The sequence below is a fragment of the Hylaeus volcanicus genome, chromosome 5 (genome assembly GCF_026283585.1).
Source record: "Hylaeus volcanicus isolate JK05 chromosome 5, UHH_iyHylVolc1.0_haploid, whole genome shotgun sequence".
NCBI classification, from domain to species: domain Eukaryota; kingdom Metazoa; phylum Arthropoda; class Insecta; order Hymenoptera; family Colletidae; genus Hylaeus; species Hylaeus volcanicus.
The window spans coordinates 30520489-30532971 of record NC_071980.1 but is presented as its reverse complement, the minus strand read 5'-3'; the positions used below and the strand labels follow the sequence as shown (position 1 = coordinate 30532971).

Below are 12483 nucleotides of genomic sequence, written 5' to 3'. Positions count from 1 at the left end.
TAATAGTTAGCAAGGTTGCCAAAATATCTGAGTAACAAAATTTTTAACAAAATACTTGAACGAAATCCTTCGAACCACATACTTTTCAAACTAAGACTCGACACACGAGAGGATGGGGAAAGGTGTTGCAGATAGATTAGCAATTACACGCTATAATCTATTTATACCTGCGTCAGATTCCGAATCACTGGCTGTCTTTGTTTGAAGCTGAAGTAATTTGCTCCCTTTTCGTGTTTGCAGTTTCCGTTTGCCTTTGGTCGTTGCTTTCGAAGCACCAGTCATCTCTTCGTGCTCGTCCATTTCTTTTTCGCTTGCAGACGCGTCGGCCTCGTCCTCACTTTTTACAGTACCTAATATAAGCCTAAGTTTCAAAAGAATATTCCAACATATTTTTTTTTTAGTACAATGACATCAACTCTGTGTTTGTTTACTTTGTCGTTTTGTACATTTCTGTGGCTTTACAGGTGCAACTGTCGCGGATGGTCGCTTCGGTGGAACATTGGTTATAGCGTTTACTGGTGCACTTTGCTGAGTGTCTTTTTTCTTCGTTCGAGGCTGTGGACTCGCTACACTTTCCGATGATTCGGAATCAGTGCTGCTATTTGAGGAGCCAGAGGAACCTGATGCTGCTGAACAACTTTTAGAACTCGCAGAGCTGTCAGACTTTTGTGGCTGTGCAGATTTCGCCAATAAACCTGATCAAACCAGCCTATTACAAATCATAATAACGTTGGAAGCATAACGAAAAATAATCCTTCGTCACTTACTAGATCTGCTCGAAGTAGTAGCCTTTTGTTTTGCATCGTTTGATTTTATTTTGGGTTGTGGATTCTTTATATATTTTGCACAAGTGTTTACTGGTTTTGGTGCATTAGTCTTAGCTGGAATGCTGCTATCGCTTTCGCTACTATTCTCTGGACTGAATATGCTTTTTTTCTTAAATTTCTTTTGTACAGGCTCCGACGTCGTTTTTGTAGATTTATCTAGACTTTTCCCGTTTGTACTTGTAGAAGCTATTAAAAACAAAATACAAGTTAGTAAAAAGGAAAGAGACAATCTTACGAAAGGTAATGTAACTAAATATGATTTTACCGGTAGGTTTATTTGGCTTGTTACCGATAGGTTTAGAATTCGGCGTATTTTTCTGCTGGCCAGGTGTAGCTGCTGATTTAGCAGGTGGCCTTTGCTGTTTAACAACAGGGGCTACTGTGGCAGTAGCCTTAGGTTTAGCTGGTGGTTTTCTCTTTGCTGACTTTGCTTTACTGGGTGATTCCTCAGATTCTGAAGAATATTCCACAGATCTAGATTTGGATGGTACTTTTTCTTTACTTTTGTTCTCTGAAGAAGGAACCGAAACTGCATCGGCTTTAGTTTTGCCATGATGACCAGAGGGAAACTGTGTTTTCTTCTTTGTTCGTTCTGTATCGGATGCTTTTTGACTATTGGCAGAGCTACTGGAGCTTTCTGAATCCGATGAACTAGATTCGCTACCCGAGCTTGAGGAATTGCTGGACGAGGAACCACAACTAGTTGTCGAAGTAGACTCCGAGCTGGTGGTCTGTCGATCAGTGATTAAATTACATATGTTAGTTCCCTACAACACTCTTCAAAGTTTGCAAATTTTCATAAACTCTGTTCTCTGCTAATATTCTCCATTTCCATTTACTTTCGTAAAGTTTAACAATGAATCCAAGTATGATTCTGACATTATAACCTATACAAAGCGTACTTACCTTCCGTTTTGGAGTCATTTCCACGGTGCTATCTCTTAAGCGAAGAGCTAATATTGTTTAGCATCATTTCTGCGTTAATTTCAATGATTTTCCAAGGCATAAATATTAACGAAATCATTTACAGCAGTCAGTTTACTATAAGTAACAAACCTTCCATCTTAAACTATGTTCTGTCTTACAACCATATTTATGGTATAAAGACAAATAATTCATGCACTTTGGTACACTCTGTATAAAGAGTAGATCAGTGGCAATATTCAAGGACCATTATTGTTACGATTTTTATTGGAATTAATTAATAATAAATATTTTTCGAAAGCGTTGCGCAGTTAATAATCAGAGGTATTCGTGAAAAACCGTGCAAACGACGGTATCGCCATCTCTTAGCCGTCTCATGTACTATAGGGGGTTACAGAAACGTGTGAGTGCGAGAGAGAAGGATGCACGCGCGAGAGGGACAGACATAGGTGGCGTGTGCGAGAGAGAAACGAAATTTTGCGACAAGGATAGATATAGGATGGACCTACCTAGCGACATCTAGCGGAATGTCTCCGAAGCTCTTAGCTCGAACTCGAGCGAACATCGTTCTCCCTCGCACTCATACGTTTCTGTAACCCCCTATAGTACATGAGACGGCTAAGAGATGGCGATACCGTCGTTTGCACGGTTTTTCACGAATACCTCTGATTATTAACTGCGCAACGCTTTCGAAAAATATTTATTATTAATTAATTTCAATAAAAATCGTAACAATAATGGTCCTTGAATATTGCCACTGATCTACTCTTTATACAGAGTGTACCAAAGTGCATGAATTATTCGCAGAAAGTTCACAAATAAACGAATAAAGCAATAATTCTTGTTATTTTGGCGTGTTGTCGTTAATGTAAATCCTTGATAATTATTTAATAACAATCAAAATCATTTAAATAATATGTAGTCGTTGAATGTTTATTTCCATCTATATATACTTAGCTAGGAGTGTAGGATTGAAAATTAGTACGCTGATAATATTTTTCAATCATTTATTTAAGAAAAAATGTACGTAAAAATACAATAGTTTGCAGTAGCAAACGACAGAAATCTATAACTAATTAATCTAGTTATTTATCCAATTGTAAATACTTAAGTATAGGTGGCGTTAAACATTAGCCATAAACGCACGCAGGTTCTCTTACTATCGCTTACAGTATTTCAGAGCAGGAAAGCCGGTTTTTGACATCTTTTAAAGGTTAACGTAAATTTAAGACGTAACAATGACAGCATTCGAAGGTACGTATTTTTCGCTAATTATATTTTTTATATTAATCGTATAACCTAAAATACAATCAAAATTATACACTTGTTATGTTGTAACATCAATTGAGTTGTCAACATATTTTCTTTATTATTACTGGTTTGTTTTAGAAATGGGTGTTTTGCCAGAACTTGGCCAGGCAGTTGATGACATGGAGTGGACGTAAGTTGAACAATATCTTAATTTTAAATATAAATTACAAGAACAATTTAAATTACAGATTACCAACAGATGTCCAAGCCGAAGCCATTCCCCTAATTTTAGGTGGTGGAGATGTATTAATGGCTGCTGAAACTGGTAGTGGAAAGACTGGGGCATTTTGCTTACCAGTTTTGCAGATTGTATGGGAAACCTTAAAAGATTTTGAGTCTGGTAAAACTAAAAGTTCAACAGGACAACAACAGCAACACTGTATGCCTCTTTTACTTTAATAATAATGTATTCTTGTGGCCACAGAATTATCTGCACAATTATTTACAGCTACTCATTGGTCGCTAAGTTTATTTGACAGAGGTCAATCATTAGCTGTAACTCCAGATGGTCTAAGATGTCAAAGTCGTGAACCAAAAGAGTGGCATGGTTGTCGAGCAAATAAAGGTGTTCAAGGCAATGGAAAGTTTTATTACGAAGCTACTGTAACCGATGAAGGATTATGCCGTGTTGGCTGGTCTACATCTCAAGTAATTATTGTTACTCTCATTGTACTTTAAAATTCATCAAGTTGTAACGATAGTATGTTTGTTAAATAGGCTTCATTGGATCTGGGAACAGACAAATTGGGTTATGGTTTTGGTGGAACTGGTAAAAAGTCAAATTCGAAACAATTTGATAGCTATGGAGAGGCTTTTGGAATGAACAATGTAATTGGATGTTATCTGAATTTATCAAAGGGTGAAATTAGCTTTTCAAAGGACGGTATAAATTTTGGAGTAGCATTTACTTTAAATGCCCAACAAAAATCTCAAACGTTTTATCCAGCTGTTGTATTGAAAAACGCAGAAATGTCTTTTAATTTTGGAGCACAGCCATTTAAATATCCACCTCCGAATGATTACACAGCTGTTGCTTCTGCTCCTAAAGAATTCGTGAGAGAAAACCCAATAAACAGTAGTCAGGTTCAAGGTAAAGGGGATGGTAAACCAAAGTGTAATGCACCTCAAGCTATAATCATAGAACCTTCTAGAGAACTTGCTGAGCAAACCTATAATCAAATTCAAAAAGTAAGTTTCCATTAGCCACTATTAACAAAAATATTTAATTTTGAAAAGTATTAAATGGTATTTCTATTTAGTTTAAAAAACATTTGAAAGATCCAGTCATTAGAGAGTTATTAGTTATCGGAGGAGTAAGTGTGAAAGAACAAATTTCAGTGTTGAATTCTGGTGTGGATATAGTAGTTGGAACACCAGGACGTTTAGAAGATTTAATACAAGGCGGATATTTAGCATTAACACATTGCAGGTATTTTGTAAAACATCGCGTACGTACAGGCTTGATTACAATAGTTATTCTCATAATATAATATATTTTTAGATTTTTTATTTTGGATGAAGCTGATGGTCTATTGAAGCAAGGTTACACCGAATTAATCGATCGTTTGCATAAACAAATTCCTAAAATTACATCCGATGGGAAAAGATTACAAATGATAGTGTGTTCAGCTACATTACATGCATTCGAGGTCAAGAAAATGGCTGTAAGTATCTATGAATATAATTTATACGCGGCTAATGTTTTATGGAACGGTTTATAAAACGTTTTCACATTCTATAGGAACGTTTAATGCATTTTCCAACATGGGTAGATCTTAAAGGTGAAGATGCAGTACCCGAAACAGTGCATCATGTTGTTGTAACAGTAGATCCACAGAAAGATACTTGTTGGCAAAATTTAAGAAAATCTATACAAACTGACGGTGTACATAACAGAGACAATATAAGACCTGGAAGCAACAGTCCTGGTATATCATAAGTCACACAATATCTTCATAGATCATTGCTTTACACGCTTAACTACATTTATTTTCCAGAGACTCTTTCTGAAGCTGTGAAGATATTAAAAGGTGAATACTGTATTCGCGCTATCAAGGAACACAATATGGATAGAGCAATTATTTTCTGCAGAACCAAGTTGGACTGCGATAACCTGGAGCGATATTTGAAACAGTCAGGTGGAAATCAGTTTTCATGCGTGTGTTTGCACGGCGATCGAAAACCTCCTGAACGTAAAGCTAATTTGGAAAAATTCAAGAAGCAGGAAGTCAAATTCTTAATCTGTACCGACGTTGCAGCCAGAGGATTGGATATTTCAGGATTACCTTTCAGTAAGTGTATCTTACTTTGATTTAATAAATGTATGTGTGACTTTTCCATACAACTGATAGTACAATTTTCTTTCTAGTGATTAATATAACTCTACCCGATGAGAAATCGAACTACGTACATCGTATAGGTAGAGTTGGTAGGGCCGAAAGAATGGGTCTAGCTATTTCTTTAGTTAGCAAAGTACCTGAAAAGGTATGGTATCACGGGGAATGGTGTCCTACTCGCGGAAAAAACTGTCAGAATACTAATCTTACCAACCAGGGTGGTTGCTGTACCTGGTACAACGAACCAAACGTAAGTTCCAACGTAGTACAAGTTACGTGTTATCATTCTCTACTCAAGTATCGTTTGTGATTGTCGATATCGTTCTGAATTTTGTTCCTTTTAGTATTTAGCTGACATCGAGGATCATTTAAACGTTACAATTCAACAAATTGAGCCAGATTTCAAAATTCCGATGAACGACTTTGACGGAAAAGTTACTTACGGACAAAAGAAAGCAAATATGGGTTCGTATCCTTAGCATTTGTGTCATACAGTGATCTTTATATACAGGTACTTAAATGTTTATCAATTTTCAGGTTCAAACTATCAAAATCATGTTCAACAAATGGCACCCTACGTCTCCCAGTTAACTGCGTTAGAATCGAAAACGCAACTTCTCTACTTGAAAAGACATATGGCTGCTGCAAATTAATTACTTAATCTCCGATATGTTACTCTAGTATGCGGATAATCTCTTAATATTTATAAACAGTGTGTACTTTTACATATAATGTACAAATTTGTTACAAATAATATAATCTCGATTAACGTATAATTTAGTAGCCAGACTTTACGATCACCTGAACGTGAATTAACTCGTAAGAGAGCTTACATAATATTCTTATATAAAAAGAAAAAAAAACGTGTACGATGTAAATAGCTTTTGCATATGTGTATATAAGACATACGGCAAGTGTTTATTGTATCATTATAATTTTCATAATTGTACCATCGGTATTTCAGTTACACAAATGTATAATACAGTGGCCTTGCAGTGTTTGGTTTTGTAATTTTCACAATATCTTTTTCTTATCGTCTTCTTTTTTTTTCTTGCTGTATATGTGCATGCGCACGCGCACGCGCGTTATGATCAGAATTTTGTATAATATATCGTACTTATAGAATTTACTAAATGACTTTTGTTTAATTACACATAATAATTTATACACATTTCTTGAAATCAATGGTAAACGGCTAAAGTTAGTTATACAGTATACAAATCATACCATTTCTTCCCCGCACTCGGGTATATATATTTTCAGTGTAACGTTTTACGCGTTTCTCACTTTTCTTAAACAATGTGTACGATTTGCGTGTCCAAACGTTGCTTGCTTCCCATCGCGCGGATATTAACGTGTCGAACCATTTAATTATCCGCTAAATAAATTCATTTAATCAGCGTAGATCCACGAAAATGATTTCTCTCGATATTTTTCCCCCATCGTATTCGGACAGTCATCACAGAACGAGAATGAAATATTTTTCTTTTTTTTATCTTTTGTAATCTAAAAACACATTTACAGTCGTACATGGTCATTCACGCTTCGCGATACACTCACGGAGTCATTCGTCCGCGTTAACTCGGTGAATTATATTTATATGTATATAATATACATATATGTATATACATATATGATATATATATTTATTTGTGTATTTATATGTATATCAGTTTATCATATACACTACACGTCCACCCCATGATTCTTACTTGAATAGCCATCGACAATATGATCTCGAATGATCAATTTCTTTACGATATCTTTTCGCAACTTTGTTGACTCGTATCTTTTATGTTTCAGTTTTGTCATAAACATCCATTAGTCTGTCTTAAAAAAAAAAAAAAAAAAAAAAAAAAAAAAAATAAGAGAGATATTATTACTCGTTGACGTTCAAAATATCATGGGGTGGACAACATTAATTTCATTTCCTAACAAATTTTCTCGAGTTACTCGGTTATTCATTTACAATCACGTGTGTATAGTTTCCCCGTTTTTTCATTTGCTTCGACGCGTTTAATTCGTATAATCAGCGTTTTTATCGTACGCATCTCACTCTTGAACGGTTACTCCTTACTTTCGTGTCTGCGTTTCGATGATAATTCATCCTTTAAGTTCTCGCCTAAACATATTTCCTAAGAGACACGCAACAACGAATTCGTTAAGAATTATTTAGAGGAGGTGAATAGACAGGCTTTAGGAGATAGGGAGCGCAAAGTGGGTGTCGGTGGGTGGTGAGCTTGGTGACTCTTTGTTCTAATGAATTAGAAGGGCCTCCAGGACAAATGGTTTAGATTAGAGTAGCTCCTGTCTAGGTCATCCTCTTTTCCTTCATTCATCTAACCTCTTGTTTGACTTAAAAACAATAACGTGGTCTCAAGTTGGGAATATTGTCCGTGACCTGGTCATAGAACGAAAGATCACGAGACAACTCGCGTCGATCAATGACAAATCGATCAATCTTTGTAACATAAGATCACTGTTGGGTCTCTAAATTTTCTAATACAGCAAAGAGCTCATGTAGGACGAAGAATCAACAAAAAGCGTTGGGACCATACAGAGATGGGTAAATTTTATTCTAACGATAGATAAATAAAACAAGATATCCATTAGTGACGATTATTCGATCAGTTGAACTGAGAATAAAGAGATTGTATAGTACCTTTCTCTCGTTAACACCTTGCCAACCGTGGTTTTCCTCAATTAATTTATCGAGAAAAAACAATGATGTATTCGTGAGAAACAGATATGCAAAAATTGTTCGGTTAGGAAATTTATAAGCAACAGTTTTTTTTAAATAGAAATAATAAGAAGGGACTGAACGAGTAAGACTAGAACACATAACCTCAATTTGTACTTTCTTTAAAAGTTAGTTCTTATCTACCACCTGTGAACGTTATCTTCGATTTTTAATCGCATATTCAGTTAGCGTAAACACGTTTATTGTTTGGCAAAGAGGAAGGTTTCCTCGATTGATTGGCAATGTGTTAATCGACACTTTTATCTAAATAAACATTTTGCACGTCTCTGCTCACGATATACCAGCAAATACGAATATTACTCGATAGGGAATACTAATGGAGCATTTTTTATTGAAAACTTGAGGGACTTGGTGCTAAGGGGAAAGACTGACACATAAACCAAAGAATCAAGGCGATCAAAGATTCATATCCTTCGATGTTCTGCGTTACTATACTTGACATCCAAGAAGAACATGTTTCTCTGATTACCTTAGTTAGATCTTTGATATGCAAGCTTCTTTAGAAAAAATACGAAGGTTCGTCGAAGAAATTGTTCACGTTTTGCGACATTTAAGCACAATTGTATGTTTACACGTTGAATGAAACGCTCGTTAATCGTTAACTGGAAGTGGAAATGTTTAAGGAACATTCCAACGCAAATATTCCGTGAAATTATAACCGCTCGATACAAAAGTTCTTTGTGTTTTTAGTTGAAATTCGCGTTTGCTGTTCTTAATCGATTCTGATAAGCGGATGCGCGTCTTCGATTCACCCGGAAGAGATAAGAATCTTGTACGGCTGCGCCGTGAGTTGTTGAATCAGTAATCGTAATCGTGATTCGTTTGAACTTATTGACTCTCTGTACGTCTGTGCTTGCGTCATTGATTTAATGATTCCATCCAACCTTCGGACCAATTTAATAAGATATAATGCTAGCCTGATCGTAATAAACGTTGAAAAGTGTTTTATCCCAAAAATTATTGCATCGACTTATGCGCGTTCGCGCATGACCACGATCCGGGCTTTAGATAAACTCGCATCTTCGAAAAGAAAATCCTTTCTTTTCTTTTTCTTCTTTTGTTTTTGTTTGTTCGTTAAACGCAGAAAATAGATATTTCTCTTTCATCAACACAAAATGACTACGTTTACGAAAGACGAACACTTTTCTATTATTTTAAAGATAACCACATTTGAAATACAATATTACAATGTTTACGTTCGTTCAGATCTGCGCTGATCGTGGTCGTTTAAATAAATACATATGCACATGTGTACATATACGTATGCCTTTCAATATACACATGTATATATGCGTCTAGATCGTATTAGATGGATCTAATTTATTCCGAACGTAGCATTCTTCTTTTTCTTTCTTTTTTTTAACAATGATTTGCAGCGGTAATCGCTAATCACAATGACAATGATAATATTAATATTAACGGCAATAATGACAATGGGGATGAACGTGATGAAGATTATGAACGATGATGAATAATGGCGGCGACGACGGCGACGACGACAACGACGATGATGATAATAATAATATAATTACATTATCCGCTTCAATAAAATCTGACTGTGTAAAGACAATTTTTTATCGAATAACAATGTAACGATAAGACGATCACAATAAATGACTCTGTATTCTTAACATAAACGCGAATATGGTAACGCAAAACGCGTATTTGTTTATCTACTTCGTAGACGTTGTCTGGCTTCGTCAGAAAGACGCGTAACGATCGAAAATTTTATAAAATTCCAGAATTCAATTCAATTCTCTACTCGTAGGCTGGAACTCGTCGCTCAGCGATTTATAAATTGTTCTAACTTCATTTAACATGAACCAATTAAGATACTCGATGACGCAATCGTGCATATCTGGATGAAATTATGTCTCGTTTAATTCAGACGCTGTTAATCACCGTTGCATCACCGTGCAGCATTTTGCATCTTGTTTCGTTACGCCGATTCCAACCGCGCCCAGTCGTCTACTTTGACTTTCGCTTTCTTTTTTTACTTCTCTTTTAAGGCAATACTCCCAGCAACATGGTCCACGAAGTGTATCGCGTGTACGTGACGAAATGGCACGCTTCGTGGACGACGTGTACCACACTCTGCTCTCATCGACGATTTTTCATTCGCTCGAGGGGATCGCAACAGAAAAAAAAAAAGAAATAAAAAGATGGAAACAAGAAGAACAAGATCTCTATCCCTCAAATTACGACTGGGCCGCTCGAGACAATCACAAGCGTCGAGGAGAACGAAATTTCTTCCTTCGTTAAATTTTAACGTGGCTATATATGGTCGAGGGACAGCTTTCGAAAGATTTAAATGCAAAACTTGCTTTACGCGTTGTGCGTTCGCGCGATTGAGGAAATCGACATACGAGGAAAACAATATTAACAATATCGATCGGCTTATATTGTTCAAATTGTTTCGTGAGCTGATCAACACTGTGAATACAACATTTAAACGATCTATGGGATCATTATTGTGCTCAAAACGTCAATATTCTTCGTACAAACTGAGCGTCCGATCGTATATCATTTACGATTTCCATTCGATCGCGAGGCACACGCTCAATTTTGAAATCAGCTTCGTCAAAGTATCGATACGTCATTGCTTTGTGTCCATACGATCCTGTCGTTATTGTATTTACAAATAATAATAATAATAATTACTTGCACCGCTTAGTTTTTACATGTACATATTCACATGTCTGGTACATTGTACGTACAATAAAAGAAACAAAACTTGTGCGATCGGCGTATGTATACAATGTGTGTGTGTGTGTGTGTGTGTGTGTGTGTGTGTGTGTGTGTGTTGTGTGTACACATATATAGATCAGTAATAATCGTGGCCACGTAAATTGTTTATTAATACGGCATCCGTTTGTTTCGCTTACGTACGCGCACACAACAACCGATTAATAATTACATTTACAAATTTCGTTTACATTTAACAAGAAAATACCAAATATCGGTTTTGCTTCGTATTCTGTTTGTACGTGTATGTGTGTTATTGCATTGCGGCTGATCGAAAAACGGACAATTAAGTTTACGTGACGTTGACCATTTACACGCAGCTTTTCTCATGGGTAAGCGAACTGTATTTTCCATTCTCCTTTTTTTTCGGTTGTCCGACCCCGCTGGATAAAGCAGTCGAAATTAGAATGAACGCATTTGATTCTATATGTATATATATATAAATGTGTATATATATACATATAAATATATTTATAAAAAAAAGGGAGAGAAATGAAAGAAAGTATAAGAATACTCGCGACAATACTAATTACACAATATTCGTTCATATTCGCTAGCATACACGAAATGATGGTTCGCATACATCTCTTTGTGCTGGGTGAACAATTAAAGTTTCACGGAAGTTTCGAGAGTTTAATAATACTCACTCGAGACAGGCTCACATGGTTCCTTTCTCTCCCTCGCATTCTTACAATCTCTCGCATCTGTCGTTACAGATTTACAGTAAAAATAACACTTCGTAAAGTTATAAATACCGTTTTACAAACTATGGCTGTCAGTTTATGTAATTAGTACGATAGGTATACATATATACGTATGCACACGGGCCCATATACATTGATATTACACGAGAGTACATTTACGAGGAAGCGGGCTCGTGTCGGTATGTACGGAGTAACCGTTATGCAATTTCCGGAATTTCTATCCTCATCGTTTTAACGGCCACATCTCCGCGAGATACGATTAGATGTGATGTATCGTTTGAGCGGACCAAAACGAGATTACCCAGGCTGTTGGATAAACATCTCTGCAAAGGACACGAGAACGAACAAGTTTCGTTGACAGATCTTCGTGGAAACGAGACAACGCAAACGGGTGAAAGCGTAAAAATTCAAACACAAGTCGCCGTTAATTTTTGTCAAGAAACGTTCTCGCGAGCACACTTTTTTCCCCGCTGTGCGGAATACAAATAAATGAACGTTTAGCAAAAAATAAAAAAAAAAAGATGAGCAAACACGGTCGAATTTACTAAAAAATTTCCGAAACGAGGTAATAAGGATAGCAAGACCGGCGCCTCCATTGTAGTACGGTCACATTATGTAAACCTTTCGAGACACGACTTATTCGTATATTCTTATTTTACTCGGTTTAATTTGACTTTAAACTCTCGTTTACCTATTATAAAAGTAGACGTTACATAGATTCGGTAATCCGCGGTTGATCCAGCAACACGAGAGTGCATGTACGTGGATGAACGCGCTGCGAGGAAGAAGAGCGTTGCGTTTACAGATGAATTATTTCTTTCTTTCCTTGTTAACACGTATTAATTTATTAATTTATATACGTATAATAGCGTGTA

At 36.2% G+C, this 12483-nt stretch overlaps 2 protein-coding genes across 8 annotated transcripts in view; one reads left to right on the top strand and one right to left on the bottom strand.

The window, feature by feature from the left end:
- LOC128876293 (histone acetyltransferase KAT7) overlaps positions 1-2103 on the bottom strand; it is a 28184-nt gene extending 26081 nt beyond the window's left edge. For all 7 annotated transcript variants that reach the window (XM_054122515.1, XM_054122518.1, XM_054122517.1 and 4 more), the window contains exons 1-5: positions 1734-2103; positions 1093-1558; positions 768-1013; positions 432-695; positions 168-350 (exon numbers count right to left, since the gene is read on the bottom strand). In XM_054122515.1, the coding sequence (XP_053978490.1) occupies positions 168-350; positions 432-695; positions 768-1013; positions 1093-1558; positions 1734-1751 (1177 nt within the window). In that variant the 5' untranslated portion in view covers positions 1752-2103. The remainder of the gene's footprint in view (positions 1-167; positions 351-431; positions 696-767; positions 1014-1092; positions 1559-1733) is intronic.
- Positions 2104-2801: 698 nt separating this feature from the next.
- Positions 2802-6418, top strand: LOC128877057 (ATP-dependent RNA helicase Ddx1). Its single transcript, XM_054124015.1, has 12 exons — positions 2802-3005; positions 3141-3192; positions 3251-3441; positions 3511-3710; positions 3780-4250; positions 4322-4491; positions 4564-4726; positions 4804-4990; positions 5060-5353; positions 5431-5648; positions 5743-5863; positions 5936-6418. The coding sequence occupies exons 1-12, from the start codon at positions 2990-2992 to the stop codon at positions 6049-6051; spliced, it is 2199 nt and encodes a 732-aa protein (XP_053979990.1). The 5' UTR covers positions 2802-2989; the 3' UTR covers positions 6052-6418.
- Positions 6419-12483: the final 6065 nt, after the last annotated feature.